The 16,181-nt window shown below is 49.7% G+C and overlaps 1 protein-coding gene across 1 annotated transcript in view; it reads right to left on the bottom strand.

The window, feature by feature from the left end:
- LOC131215683 (homeotic protein female sterile) overlaps window positions 1-16,181 on the bottom strand; it is a 41,682-nt gene that overhangs the window by 2,488 nt on the left and 23,013 nt on the right. The window contains exons 3-7 of the mRNA XM_058210075.1: window positions 16,066-16,146; window positions 12,741-12,938; window positions 12,614-12,674; window positions 4,888-5,363; window positions 4,119-4,776 (exon numbers count right to left, since the gene is read on the bottom strand). Coding sequence (XP_058066058.1) covers window positions 4,119-4,776; window positions 4,888-5,363; window positions 12,614-12,674; window positions 12,741-12,938; window positions 16,066-16,146 — 1,474 coding nt within the window. The remainder of the gene's footprint in view (window positions 1-4,118; window positions 4,777-4,887; window positions 5,364-12,613; window positions 12,675-12,740; window positions 12,939-16,065; window positions 16,147-16,181) is intronic.

Genomic DNA, 16,181 nt, shown 5'->3' with positions numbered 1-16,181 from the left:
AAAAAACATCAAAAACAAGAACCGAGCGCCGAACCGCGAACAGGTCGAAAGAGAAGAGAAAGAAAAAAAGGGAAAAGAAAAGTAATGAAACAAACGAAAATTAGTAAAACATATTTGCACGAGACACGGGAAGTTGAAGAGGAGAAAAAACCGATAAAAGGATTTGGAAAAAGTATAATGGATCCTGGGGGGGAAAGAATCAGCAATAGAGAAGAAGCGCGAGAGAAAGGGATCTTGCGCGAAGATCATGCGATTAAAGGGTATCTGAGCACTGAAGAGCAAAGTAGTAGTTAGGTTAACAGGGCTTTCGTTACTGTTTGGTGCTAGTCTCCCGCCGATGCGGCACGAAAGAAGGGTCAGTGAAGCGCAAAAGTTTCAACTGCTGCGCGTTATCAACCCTATCGCAGTCGTTACTGTAAGGACGCCAAATTTACTCTACAAGTACTATCGACTGTGTCTAAATACGAAAACAATACTAAAATAAAATGCACAAGGCTACAACTTTCCTTTCTTCCAACCTTCCAACCTTGGATCAAGGATAAACGGCCTCTGATATTGAAAAAGGAATGAAACTGAAGAATCACAATAAAAATTCCTCCTTCTGCTGCAGAGGACCCTGAAGGAACACTCTAAAATTAGAACCACTTTTGATCACGCCAAGGGAAACCAAATAAACCTGCGCTCATTTCGAATGCAGTGCCTGGCATTATCGCATTATGATTTCATTATTCTCTATCGATCGACCCACCCGCCGTGTGTCCTTCAACGGCCTGTGACGTAACTTGAAATGCACGTGCAGGATGAAAGTATAAAAGACCCGCGCTGCAACGTGCGTGCGTGAGACCCCCGTGAACAGTGGAAACTGGAAACGGACACAGTGAGGTACCTTCACGTCCACGTTTCGCTCGGTCGCAATCTACCGCGAGACTAGCACTTACCCGGAGCAGGGCTCTCCGTGGGTTGATTTTGGTTGGAATGCATGATTTAGTAGAGGAGGGTCCCCGCCGGTCACTGCGTGGGACACACAGGACATGATTGGAAGTAATAAATGGTTGTCGAAATAGATACGTCATTTGTTACAGTTGGGACCGGAACAGCAGTTGGCGGGTGGGAATTGTTACGGGAAGGACACGGCGACTTAAAGCTTACGTGTTACGAGCCGGAAAAAGGCCCACGGCCGCGGAACCAACCGTCTAGGATACTTTGCTAAAGGATAAAGGTAAGAAATGTAAGCAGATCAAAGAAGCACCACAAACACAATAAAACGGACCCTTAAAACGGGGTAATGAAGCACCGCAGACCGAGTTTAGGGCCCCCAATAACGTTGTCCACTAAATAACGTGCATATAAATGGGTCGTGAGAAAGCCGTGTTAGAGAGGATCGCGAAATGAAGTGGTATGTGTCCCGTGTGATGAATGTAGAATACGTTTAACCTCATTGAGACCCACCAACACGACCAGCAGATCTACTACCTTCTATCTACAATAATCTGCCAGCCAAAGCTAAAAACACACGCCGCAGGATAATCGAACATAAATAGGACACTACTGAAAGATAATACTACAAAAGTGACCCCAAATAGCGTTGGGGCTATTCGGGTTTGAAGACATAATTGCCACGCCCTCCTTCAAGGTCCTCCCGCCGAAAGCCAAACCCAGAGTGGCCGTCACAGATTCGATTCTAGATTCGTTATTTATTGTTATACGCTTCGTTTCGCCCTCAAATTCGCGGGGCGTGAAACGGTTGCCCATCCCCGACATACACCGTCGAAAGTCTTGTCTAGTGTTGTTTTGCTAACATAAATAAAATGATATCATTGACAGAAACTCGGATGTTAATGCTAAAGAATCTCAACCGTATTTACCATATTCGGTTTTTAGTGAATCACATTCCCCGTGTGCAGAACGGGGAAAGCTGGACAGAAGGATCTTCAATCCCTGAAAATTCGAAACCCCAGGGGAGGATGATCGCGACCGTCCACAGTAAACTCAAACAACAAAAATCAACCTTCTAACCACACTCTACTCTGCGCGAAAGGGTTTCCTTTTAACCTACACTAAATCCGCTGTTCCCGTCTACTGGTGGCAAGAATTTCCTGGAACTCCACTCGAATTCGATAGCTTAGGAAGAAGAACTACGGACGATGTAACAGTACGGGAGAGGGTATCACTCACTATTCTACGACGCACGGATCAATTAACTCCACAACTACATAACACAGTCGAACGTAACGAACGCTTCGTTTGAGAACAAGATTGGCGTAACCATATACGGTAGTGGGTCGAACTACGAACGATCGATAAAGGGAGAAAAGGACGCGCACGATCGCACGATTCTACTAACGCTTTCTTACAACTAACCTAGCCCGTCTACCAAACACCGGTCCGTTCTCGTCAACGCCAAAACAAAGCTCGCTTCTATGAATTAGTCTGTTTTAAAGTTTTTGCTATTTTCCTATTTTCCTACTACGTCACGCTTCCTCGGCTGCTTATTCGTTTCGTTATATGTACGTAAGGTAAAGATTGTGTAATAAATCGCATACACGCCACGAACAGAAACGGGCTCGTTGTAGTTTGGTTGTAAAGTGTAACGCAATATAGCAAGGAACATTGGCCAGCATCCTCTCTACGCCTACGGAGACGATAACACATTAGATTAAACGTTTGGGACACAGCAAAACTTATCCATCGTCAATGGACTTCTCAATAATGAATTTAAATTAAATTTTACTCCATCTCTTCCTGTACGCCAAGTGTTGCTGTGTCCACGTTACTTTAGAAAACAGAAAAGAATCGCTCGAAAGTCAGTCCCAAAAAAATGATGCCTTTCCAGCACCGCCTATCTTTATGACCGCCACAGTACAGTTGAAGTATTGCCACTGTCACTGATGAGTCTTCTAAACCATCATTCTATAGGAAAGATGACGGCCTCGGCAGTCGTTAGTCTGATCGAAATCGATCCTACCCCCTGAAACGCGGGGACACAGTCCATAAAAATCGCCTCGCCCTCGCCCACTTCCGGACTGGATACTGCACTCCCATTGTTCTCCACTCCGATCGCTCCTCAGCAATGGTCAGCATACCCGAATCGGGAACTCTGCTCGGCTCGTACTCGACCGCCCCAAACCTACGTCCAGTCAATTCCATCTCATTCACTTTTCTTCGCGCACCGAAAAAAGGATGAAACGGATCCGCGGGATTCGCGCCCTCCCCCCTTCCGGGGCCTGGGAAAAGGGACAACTGGCCCCCAGTCGATGAACTGGTTTGAAATTGGATAGCATAAATTGTTGCGACAACGACATTCTCACGCGCACGCAGAACTTCTTCACGGAAGAAATGTGTTCCGCGTGACCCACAGCGCCGTGGTTCTTCGTCGAGCTTCCCGGCTTTCCTATTTCTTCCGCGATGGGCCCCCCAATCCATTGTGCGCGAAGAACACAATAAAAGCCGCGTTTTCGGGCCCTTTGAGCTAGCATCAGAACGCCAACGGGGAATTAAGTGGTGAAGCCTGGCCCCCTTCCGCGAGTGACGCCATAATTCCGGTCTATTCCCGCCCCAGAGAGCGTGGTGGTGCGTCAGCACGATGGGCACGATTCGGTACAGAGGAACAGGGGACCTTCACGCGCCAAGACTTCCTGGCGCCACCGGGGCCGGCGGTGGTTTGATGGCCTAGTTCCCCGGGTGCTCCAGGATGACGTAGTCCGGGTAGACACCGTTGTTGCTGCAGAACGATCGTGGCCGCTGCTGCTGCTGGGGGTGGTGGTGCTGGTGATGCTGGTGGTGATGGGCTCGGTTCGACGACGGTGGCCGCCGGCTCCGGTACGCCAGCCGATCCTGCGACTTGGCCCGGTGCATCACCTGGGGTTGATAGTTGTTGTTGTCGGCCGGTGACGTAGGCGTGGCTGCGGCATAGAACCCGACGGATGGTCTTCCTCCGGCCGGTCCCATCTCGCGGATCTGATCGCACTGGGTCGCCGTGTTCGGCAGCCTCCCGTTACTGCCCGCTCGTCCGACCGGGAAATTCCCCCCGGTGTTATTGTTGTTGTTTTGATGGGCACCGCCGCCGTGATGGTGGTGATGGTTGTTGTTGTTGACACTGTTGGCCACACTAGTAGTACCGTTGAAACCCGGCGTGGCCGAGGCCCCCGCCGCTGGCCCGTGCCCATTGTGGCGGCGGGCGATTCGGTTCAAGTTGGGCGATCGCGTCAGGTACGCATTGGTGGAGGCCGAAGACGTTCCGGGTGAGGCCGCTGCCTCGTGAAGCACCCCCGAGCCGGAGCGCTGAAAGTGCTGAGGTAGTGGCGGTACCGGTGGTGTCGAGTGCACCACCGACGGTGGACCCGGAGACCCGCGGCCTCCCGAGCCACCGACCAGTGAGTTGCGCTTCTGAGCCAGCTGCTGCGCCGACCCACTACGCCGTCCGCCGTCTGCTCCACCGTCCTCTCGGTAGCCCCTGGCCACCGGTGGGCCACCTCCTCCGGGAACTACGCTGTGGAAGGGATTGCTGATACCGAAGTTGGTACTGCGGGGCTGATACGAGGAGGCACTGCGCGGGATGAAGAATGTGTCGTCTTCCGGATCCGGGAGTCCTCCGCGCTGCCCGGACACTAGGTCGGCGTAGCGTAAGATGCTGACGCTGCTACTGTTGCTGGTCTTGCGCAGCGGTCCACCGGCGCAGCCACCGCCGGATGACGCTTTGGTGAAGCTCGCATTCCGGCTCAGGCCCCGGGCGGGCACCATCGGTGGTGGCGGAGACGATTCCGAGCTGTCCTGGTGCTGCAACAGCACCACCCGTGAGCCGCCACTGTTCAGACTGTTGTGGCTGCCGGACCTGAGGCCGGGCCGGGCGGCCGAGACCGGGCCGGGCTGCTGATGGTGGTGGCTGACACTCTGCGGGCTGCTGTTGAGGTTCGTGAACGTGGATGACGGTGAGGATGAGGATGACAGGAGTGTGTTAGTTGTGTTCGAGGGTGAGTGGTTGCTAGTGGCGGTCGTGTGGGTGGTGCGCCCCCCGATCGGTGGTGGACCGTGCCCGTTAAGCTTTGCGAGAAACACCGCGCCACCGACACCCCGAGGGCCTCCGTTGTTAGAGGGATTCGTCGTCGTCGTCGCCGCCGGCGACAAGTGCGCCGCCAGCGGTGGTGGTGACTGGATGGGGTGGTGGTCAGTGAGGTGAGTTTGGCGATCGACCGCACCACCACCACCGTCGGCGGCGGCCATCAGCAGCAGCTTGGCGCTACTGGACGCCGGCTTCAACTGGGTCGAGTTGCCACTGTTGGTGGTCGGTAAACTACTATAGCTCACGTACATGGGATGCACGGCCGTGTGCTGCGGACTCTTCGCATCGCCGCCCATAAAGTCGACTGCGAAATAGACGGACGGTGGAGGGTAGAGTAAAGCGCACAGAATAGAAAGAGAGAGAGAGAGATAGAAAGACAGGAGGAATGAAGGACAAACACACAACACGTGGAAAAACGAATGGGAACGATCAAGGAACAAACAGCGAACAAATGAAATCGAAATGGAAACAAGGCAGACGAGGTGAAGAAATGAACAAAAAACAACGGACAACACAAGCAACATAAAATTAAGAAGAGAGGACACAATTAAAGATAAAAAATTGGAAGAATTAAAGAAAGCAAGAAATGAACAAAGAGAGAAGAAAAGAAAAGAGAGAAAGAAACGGGAAAAGATTTATTCGGGTTCTCTGTGTTGGGCGGTGTTCTGGCAAAAAGAGTTGGTGTATTTGTGATGGTTTTGGGCATTCAATTAAAGTGTCCGTCCTGGGGGCACTGGAGGGACAACACTGGGCAGGATCAATTGTGGCATTGAACGCACCACATTTGGTGCCAGGAAGATGAGAGATGAGATGAGAGTCCTTCCGTGTGTATGTGTTTGTGACTTGTAATGAGAATGTGACAGACTTTGTGAGTCATGTGTGGTCAGTTTGTCGTTTGCATGAACACCTTTCGCATGCTACAGGGCTTTCCTTTCCGCGAGAACAGCCACAGGACAAAGGCGTCAAATGGGTCAAATGGACCCAATGAAAACGGAAAACTTTAATTTAATAATTCAAATCAGGACCTGCAATGCGTAATTGATGATGCTCATAAAACAGAAACATGTCACAATGATGCTTGGCGAGCAGCAATAGCATAGGCCCCGAATGTTCTACCGTATTTTTGCGTCAGTTCTTCTGATAAACCTCGTGAGCTGTGCCTCGAATACCAAGGTTCCAGGCTCAGCCAAAGGAGTCACGAGTTGGGTGTGGTGTGTGTTTGTGAAGTTATAGAATCGTTTACACGGTTCCTGGTGCTCGCATTATTTACATGCTAGTCACTGTCGATGTTAGAACGTAATAAAATAAACACACTCCCCAGGGCACTTATAACGCCGTATAATACATCGATCAATCGTACATTTGGAGGCCGTTATTAAACTCGAGGGAGCAGGTGTTGACTGATAAACCCATCAATTGGATTATTATTTTTCTCGCAGAAGCCCATCGTGCTTCCCACGGTGTTTTTGTACATTCGAGGGGCTAATATACAACATTAGAATAACCGAATGAACATTAAGATGTTTTTGATAAAAGCTTGATTTTTTAAACTATTCACAAAGTATAGATGTTGTATTTTTGTTACAAACTTTATTTTATTTACATTGTAACGACTCAAAATTGTTTGAATGACCTAAGAAAATTTTTTCGTATGACGAATGTTCAGATAAATAAAAAAAATATTAAAGATTGAGCTTACACATAACGTTATGGTGGATTGCATTATGCTTAGCAGAATAATTACAACAAGCTATTGTTTGCTAGCAAAGCATTGTAAAGGAATGAAGTCAACCGATGTATCGCCCATTAAAACGTTACACCGACCACGGGACCATCGGGAAATGGGCGAAACAATCGATCGATCGTATCCTCGATTTGGCGCAAATCAAATAGCAAACTGAACCATTCGACGAATAATGCAAAATGAACCGCAACAAGCGTTACATTTTCTGATGGGGAAATTTGCCACTTGAACTGAGCTTTCAAATGAGGACCATAAGCAATTTTCCTGGATAAACATTTCGGTACTAGAGCGTGGATGCTTCAACATAACTCGGCCCAGCCCAACCAGTATTTTGATCGTTTGAATACCATATAGCTGAGATAAATTGAACCAAAGTAATGTTCACACGTTTTCGTCTTTCGATTCAATAAAATATTCTCTCAGACAAAACAGTTATGAATATTGCTTCAAACAAACAGCTATGAGAACCACCTCCATCAGTAGTGTTGCAATAGAACTGACATATAACCGAGAATGGAATTGGTCCAGCCCTTACCCAATAACAGTACGCGCACACACGTCTTTCTCGCGCCGCGTCTTCACTCACATCTTCCGCGGGAACCCGACCTGAATTGTTTCGGTTCGCTGTGTGCATGAAACATTCACGCCATACATTGTTCGTGGTCCCGTACCCCAGATGGACCTTACTCGAGCCCGTTACACACGGAACGGTCTTCCGGGCTTCTTCTCCTACACGGCGAAGCCTCTCCACACGTTGGCCCACCGCGGACCGGTTGAGCGCGCGCGGCCTTCAATTATTAATCGTTATTGGCGTCGACTCCGGCGGCCTCATGCGCTGGAGCGGCCCTGCCCGGATTTGATCAATTTTTTGGCTCGAAATTGATTTTCAACACAAACACACGGCAAAAGACACCGAGCAACGCGTGCAGTGGCGGCCGGGGATTTACAGAAGGATCTAGCGCGGGCGCCCAGAAAACAGTTCTTAGCCGGGCGATTGTCTGGCGAAACGAAGTCGCGCACCCATTTATTGGAGGCCAATCGAGGAACCAAGAATGCAAATCATTCACTTTAATCTTCCCCATGCTACCGGAGGCTTCCGGGAAGAAAGGCCCCAGCGTCCCAACGTCCTGGTCGGGAGAGGAAGATTTTCTAGGATGAAGGTCCCTTACGTGGCCCATCTTCTGTCTTGTTGATCCCATTTAGGTTCTTTGCCTTACTTTTGGTGTTGTTCCGTGCCTTTCCGGTAGCCACTCAAGCGTGGCTTCGACACAAAGAACTTTTAACCGCGGGCAGCAACCAAGTGTTGTGTTACTTCTTGCTGTAAGCACCCCATAAAAGCACGCATGACACGCCGGGCGATGGGCCACGCCGCTTCTGGTGGGTAGCCTCATAAGCCGCTCGATCGATACACCACCAATTTTGACCTATAGTACCATGCAAAGGGCGCCCCAGACCCAGGAAGTCCCGTAAATCCTGAATTGCTCCGGGGAACCCATGTGCGCCCATCACTCAGCAGTCTTTGGGAGAATCAATTGCGTTAAACCGATTGGCTTATCTCGGGGGCCGGCGGGCCAACGCATGAATTACGTACCGCACAACATAATCTTTCTGAAGGATCTCGGATCTTCTCGCATTTTGACACACATCTGTAACGGCGAAGGCCGCCAAGTACTCCGGAAGAACAAACATCAACTCACTACTCATCGGGATCACCGACCCGGTTGAGGTCGTTGGAATATGCTTGCGGTCCACTCGACCCCTGCTCGACCGAAAACTGTCAAGTAAACCCCACTAAAAGGCCGGCAAGATTCGGACTTCCAGAATCCCTAAACTGAAGCCCGCCTTTCGTCTCTGTCGCCGACAACAAAACTCTACCACTGCTGGCACTATCCCAATTCGTGTCAACTTTGGTCGCCGCCATCGGAGGAAGTATGGCAAACAAAAGTAAAAACAAGTGGGACACAAAAACTTGACGCCATACCGACACAGACAGGGCCGCCACGCGTTCGGCCAGGCGCCGCTTGGCAATCTCTCCCGGTCTGCTACGTGCTATTTTTCGCCAAACGTCACGTTCTTCGGCCACTTCGACCCTCTCCGATGCGGAAACATAAACACACACTCGGCCACCGGCCACCGGCCGGGAGGGGGGCGGTCGAGGAGGACAGCACGCAAAATATGTACGATTCCCCCCCCGGTTTCGACGGTGACCCCAGGAATGGAGGCACACAACACAAACAATGTTGAGCGATCCGGTCCGCAAGTACTTGGGGTAGCGAATTATGCGCCGCGGACGAGGGGATTTAGGCCACCAATTAGTTTACGTATGATAAGCCTGTATCGGTGGGTCGGTTCGGGAAAGTTCGCTAAAGAGGTTCCCGCCCGAAAACAGCGGGTTTCCCACACTTCGTGGAATCGTGCATTAAAGGTAACGCCGGGAACTGGGGAACGTCGTGTCGAAATTGTGCTGGAGATTTTTTTTAATCTCTACACCAACGGGACAGCCAGGGTGGCGCTGGGGCGAGTGTCAAGGGATGGACATAGCAACACTTTACATGATTTTTGTTGCCGTTAATATAACTCAGGTGGGTCGATAAGGCGGAAGACGCGGTCTAACAATGACAGTGGAACAATGTGAAAATATGGCAAACTTCAACACGCTGAAGTGTTTTATAAATTTTATCAGTCCATACGTTTTCTACGTTTTTTTCCATACGTTAAAAATTAGTCCATACATTTTTTGTAAACTTCTCGTTCTCATTAATATTGTTATAGCCTCCGTCGCCTTGATCTTAACCTCGATCGCATGGAGGTTGATCCGAAACCATAATCTAGTTTTAAACGAAAGGGGATAACTTTAAATCGAAGTGGAATTCAGTGTTTTGCATAACACGGGAACAAATCACCGTATAACTACGCGGCAAGGTCAGCGATCATAGGAAGACCAAAAAGCGGTTAAAGTTAGCCAAATATGCGTTTCCTGACGCTGTGGACCAATGGACAAAAAGGCAACAATTTTATAAATGGAAGCTCGAGCAATCTACAAGTTTACCTACCAAAACTGGTACTACAATATTTTTTTGAAAAGCACGTGCCAGACGTGCACTTCTGGCCTGATTCAGCCACATAAGTAGCATGTATGAAATGGCATTTGAAAGGATTATTGCGTAAAATTCTAGAAATTGATTGTCAGCAAGTTAAATAAAAGTTCCAAGATATGAATGTACTGCCAAGCCCCTTTCTAGATAACTCCAACTGAATTTCCGCTGAATGTTTGCTGTGAATTTTTTTTACCAAAATTTTGCTGTGTCCGTTCCTTACTTCCTGACACGCGTGTCATCGCACAAGCAGATGGAATCGAGTGACGGTGCCAAAAAGCGTCACTTCATTTCGATTTCAGCTCGTAAACACTAGACTGGAACTAAATTCTCACCGGGCAGGCGCAAGGCGCACTGTACCGTAGAGGCTAAAACAGTCCCGAGCCGACGCATTCCTAGAGCTGCCTGGCCCCGGGGGCTCCCGGCCTTGGTTGGGTGCATAGTTGCAGTGCGATCGCTGACCTCAAACCGACCTACGATGCAGCCAGCAGGCGCGAGGAGACGAGAAAGACGGCAACATCCCAGGCATCCGAGCTATTTCCTGCCCTGGCTCGACGGACGGTGCGAGGCCCTACGCGTCGTACGGAACCGGCCTCGCCTGTCGAAGTCTGAGAAAGTGTGATATCGAAAAATTTAATCTACATTTATGATGCTGCATCGTTGCGTATGCCCGGCCCGGTGTTGCCGTCGTCGTCGTCGCCGTCGCTGTCATCGTCGATGGCCTTCTGCCAACTGGCCAGCGATGCATGCGAAAGCCTGCGAAAGCCTTCTCAGTAACCGGGGCTCGCTGGCTGTGTGCGCTGCAAATAGATTCGGTGTGGCGGTCACGATGCACAGCAGTTTGTTCCCGGTTGGCACTTGTTTTTAAGCCGGGAACTGCTTTTCGGAACGACAACAAACTTATAGTAGAATTGTACGCAACTAACTTAATAGAAAAGGACTAACACCTACAGTAAAATATCTTATTTGAATAAAGATCGCTAAGCTCTTGCTAACCAGACTACGAACATTACATTTTTACGCGAATAGTTATCAAAGTACGAAGAGTTTGCTAAAATTCCATCCGTGTTGAGTCGACATTTTATCGACCGAAAGATTGGCCACCGCCGTTGGGCTCGTTCACGTGCAACAACAACCATAAACCGGGGCGAGACGGTCCTGGTTCATAAATTCGGTTCCCAACGCAGATCTAGCAGCTTTTCCCGCAATTAAAATGGAAGCTCTCCCAGCTGGGCACCGGGCTAGACCGGGAGGCGCACGAATAAATCTCACGCGGCACTCACGAAGCCGCCCGGAAGAGAGATGCACCACCGGCGTGGCGGCGCCAGCGGGCTGCAGTTTGATGCAGCTCGCACGCGTGAAACAATGGTACACAACAAACGGGCTTCGGAGCTTCCCTCAACGGCCAAGGTTCGGTGTGTATGCGCCTGCGAGAATCATTTTCGTTCGCTCCCGCCAACCGAGGGCACATTTCGCGGCAAGATCTCTGACTCACGTACCGTGACACGCGCCACGCTACGCTAAGGTTGCTGCTGTAATTTATTTCCTACTTCCCGTTACCGGCCGCGAATCCGCCCATTGTTCCGTCGGCCGGTCGGTCCGGGAGTGTTACGATGGTCAGCTACGCGAGAACGTTCAATGTCCAGTCGGGTCGAGGGGAGAACTGGTGTCAAGTAATGAAACCTTCATCGTCGCAGTGCTCGCCGTTGATACAGAAGACAAAGGCAATCAGCGTTTCTTGACTGCAGTTCTCGCGAACTCGACCCCAAGTCGGGACCGCTGGGGTCAATGATTCACTTCACCAAGCATTACACCTTCGATCAGGAAGATCATCGTGTTTTTATGCCCTAAATTGCTAAAGTAAGTTAAAATAATCTTTTTGTTATTATTTGTTATTATCGTCGGCCACGTAGCCGGACGGTGATCTACGGACGACCAAGACTTAAGAATCCTTTTACGGCAACACTAAGGAAACGCAACTGATCCCATGTCACCGGCCTGCATGGAATGGCTAAGTACAGCCGCAAAAGTTAATCTACTGACCCCCAGGAGAAGCTTACTCTACTCCACTACTCACTACTGACTTCTACCATCTAAGATTATGCCCTACTTTTAGCTCTAGAGCCCAAATCACCTGAGATAAACCGCTAGCAAAACCCCCCCGGGGGGCATAATTGATTTAGTCGAAAAGCAGGCGTGGAAAGGGCACCAGGGACTCGAGTCAACCCGGGTCCAACCCGGGCACCGGGATTAGGATTGCTGGGGCCTCCCGCCCCAGCAATGGGAGATGAGAAATTATTTTCCAAACTGATTACGATTAGAACATCGAGGGCATGCCGCGCTCTCCAGGAGCAGGCTCGGGTAAGTCGGTTCCTCGGTTAGTGATGGGTGATTATGATACGGTCACGGACTACGGCGAGACCTCGGCGCGTCGTTTGGTGTGTTAGAGTACGAGTGATGATGAAAGTGATTGGTTAAACGACTGTGGTTAGAGAGGGGAACCAGAGATTCTCGTGGACTAGAGGAGTAAGACACCGAGAAGCCGAGAAGAGGCTAAGCAAAAAACTAGGAGCATTGAGTTACCCTTTGCTTAATCTGATAAGCATTCGGCAAACGGAAGCGTTGGCATGATTAGGGTAGGGTAGAACAAAAGGCGACAGGAGTCGAGATGGAGAGGGTAGAGACATGGGAATGTTTCCAGCGGGCAGTACTTACAGCTATCGTCCTCATCCAGAAACGTGTGGCCCAAGCAGATGGCACTGAATATTCCAAAAACCTGCGAAAGAACCGTCAAAAACCGTCAGATGTGGGTCCGTCACACGCCGTGTCTTCGCGGACTTACCGCCAGCGCCGCGTGAACGCCCGAGTGTACCACTTCCACGATGTGATACTCCAGCAGACAGCCTTCGACCTTCTCGGGCCGCACCGGTCGATACGGGTCCTCGGAGGTGACGTTGGTCGGGTACGTCGGTCGGCAACCGTAGCCGTTCTCCTCGAACCACGACACACTGCCCGTCCCCAGGTTCAGTAAATCGCTATCCTGCAAGAAAAAGGGCCGGTGGTGACTTGACGGATCTGGTCTTATAGCACTACAGAGAGAGAGCGAGCGAGAGCAAAGTTTGCGGATATTTTGAAGAAGCCAGCCCGCCAAAAAACGGGACCACAGCCCCATACCAAAAGACAGCTCATTTTTCAGATTCATTACAACGCAACAACACTGCAGAAGGTTGACGTTTTGCGCCACCGACAGACACTACGACTCTAGACCTTCTCTCTGGTCGCCGAAAACGTTTCGATTGACTATGGCGTTAGAACCCAAATGGGGAGCTTTACAGGTGTTCGGAGTGAGTAAAGGATTGCCCCAATTGACCTGCGATTCGAGCAAAAGGAATTTGACAAAAGCACAAGTCTTTCAGTCAGCCGATTGAGCGGAATTGCGCAGCTTGGGACTTTTGAAGCCTTTTTTAAGAACCGAAAGATAAGCATAAGTCGCCGGTAAACTTTCCAATATCCAAAATAGAGCCAATTTAGAGTTAGTTATTTATCTAATAAATAACAACGTATTAGTTAGTTTGAGAAAACTAACATATTTTAGAAATAAAATATTTTTGAGCCATTTTGGTTGAAATAACCATTAGGTTCAAAAAGCTCTAAATATTTTAGCAGTAAAACAAATAATCAGAACTTCCAAGCCAAAAAATAGCTTCGTAAAATAGGTAAACAGTTGCGACAATGATTTTTCTTATTATAAAAATTTCCTTGAAGTGTTTTACGAAGCGGCATGGCTCAAAAGCGACAATGGCAAAATTTTTAGAGATATCATATGTGTTGAATATGGTCCGTATCTAATTTTTCTAGTTCGTCCAAAGAAGTCCAAAAACGGCCGCAACTATGGATCACTTTATTCAACAAATTAAACACAGATAAGTATCAAATAAAGGGAAGTGAAAGATCCAAAACCAAAACCCAAACCGAAGGCCACATTGAACAGTGTCCCCAAATTCTCTTTTTATCTAATCTAACTAATAAACTTCAAAACTTATAGAGTTACTGTATGTAATCTGGCCCGGACGATCATTCACCGTAAACGAAAAGTAATTAAAGTGATCCCAAATAAACAGAGTCGTAAAACCTACCCACGTACATTTGAAAATACCGCCACGGTGACGCACAAATCGAAGCGGAAAATAAAATCTGCTATAAATGGCAACTAAAAGATTCATTCTCCCACGCGCCTTCTGGGCGTAAAACCGGCAACACTTCGGCGATCCGACAACACTCCCCAGACATACCGTCGTCCGGGGTCCGGGAGAAACTTTATCGCAAACGCCGCTGGCGCGCGTCTGCATCGATGAAAAAGGACCTTCAAACGACCGTCGTGCCGGTGTGGGGATTGGCGCGCAAACATCCTTCGCTGGCCGGGGCACTCCTTGCAGACGGCGCGCTACGTCTGTGACGTAACGTTTTATGACCGAGCGCAACCGACCGACCCGACCGGCCGTTAACCGAGCAGCTGAGCCACCGTCACCGGATTTGGCACTGGCAAGGAAGAAGGACACGGGGACGGAAGGTCGGTCGGTCGGTTTCGACGTCCAAGGCGGGCGGGACCAGAGTCTGAACCGAGTCGGAATCGGTCCACTGGGAGTTATGATGGCTGTGCGCCCTGCTGCTGACATTGCTTTCGCCTTTGGCCGAACACCACCCAACCCAGTCTGCAAACGCCGACGACCTCACGGACCGGGTCAAGGTCGATCCGGAATTCCGCAACGCAGCTCTCTCAGTGGGCTACTCTCTCTCTCTCTCTCTCTCCCGAGCTGTGCCATTATTTTCCAACGTCATGCAGACATGCGACAAACCGGGCACCAGCACCGGTTGTTCCGTTCACCGTTAATGGAATCCGAGGTGAAACATTTTTTTGGCGCTATGCTTCGAATAAGCCCCATTACGGTACGACCTCTGCGGACGCCCATCGACCAGCGGTGGCCTCCTCCCAGGTCCCAGCCGCGCTCTGATGTTGGTCTGATGATTTTGAATCAGAGAAGCGCCCCGGTAAATTCCAATTACGGTCGCCAGAGTTGCATAGCGGTGCCAAAAGAAATCCACGACATTGCGCTGATTGTGCATCGACATGCAACCCACCTGGGGGTCTCCCCCCGGGTGTGCCATCCTCGGGGTTCAATTCTGCATTTAGTTTTGGTGAAAAAAATTCAGGACGCCTGCAAAAGAAGGTTCGAAGGAAGAGATCTGCTGGCGGAGTGCTATTGTAGCACGTTGCACATATTTTTCGGCCAGTAATGAAAAGTAGTTGCCGGCCAGGTTAGGTGCTACACACCGGCGGGCGCAGCTCGTCTTGGTTGGCATGGATCCAAGAAAGTTTTGCACTTTGACTTGACTCTCTCTGCCACGTGGCAACCACAACAACACAGCTCTCGCCGTCCAAAGTGACCTCGGTCACCGCACCTACCTGTCACCAACCTGCGACGTTGGCGAGAAGGCTAACGAACCGATCTCTTGCCTCCGTATGGTAGTGGCCAAAGTTTCCCAAGCCGAGCCACGGTAGACCCCCTGTCTAGACAAGATATTACGCAAGAGATGAGGGCCTCGCCGCCGTGCTGCGATAGAGCGTTTATCGGCTAATGAGATTAGTATACTGACTTGCCATTAGCATTCGTCCCGTCTGGTGGTGGGTCGCGTGGGTCGGTAGAGTGTGCCGTGAGGAGCGGAAAAAATGTCCCAAACCGAACGGGAACCGGGCGCAGTTCCAATAAACTTCGTCCAGCCGAAATCCCATTCCGGGAGAGGAAGTCGTACACACTGGTGACGTACTTTCCATTTCCGATCACACTTGAGCGCGTGCGAAAGCTGCTGAGGAGACTCGCTTCTTAGCCGTTGCGCTAATGGGAAGGGTTTCTAATTATAAAGCTTCGAAGGAAACCATCGGGTGGTATCAAGAAGACCCTCACTTCCAACTTTGATTAAATCCTTCCTTCTGCTATTTACTATCCCAGCGACGTAGAGGCGAAGAATTACCACTATAATCCTTGGAATGGATGGCGACAGGTTTTCTTTAGTGAACAAACTTCTAGCAATTCCCAACTTGGCTGGCAACTCAATTTATCCGCAAAATATTTTCCACATTCTCAAACTGTACATGGACTTGTACTTACCCTATCTAAGATTCCTACGTTTAGGTAAAAGCATATTAGGAAGATGTTCCATCCTAACCACAGCAGACTCCACAGTGAATACTGAAATAGACGAGACACGAAAATAGTTACACATT

This window comes from Anopheles bellator, chromosome 1, assembly GCF_943735745.2.
Source record: "Anopheles bellator chromosome 1, idAnoBellAS_SP24_06.2, whole genome shotgun sequence".
Classification (NCBI taxonomy): Eukaryota; Metazoa; Arthropoda; class Insecta; order Diptera; family Culicidae; genus Anopheles; species Anopheles bellator.
This window is presented reverse-complemented; position numbering and strand designations above follow the sequence as displayed.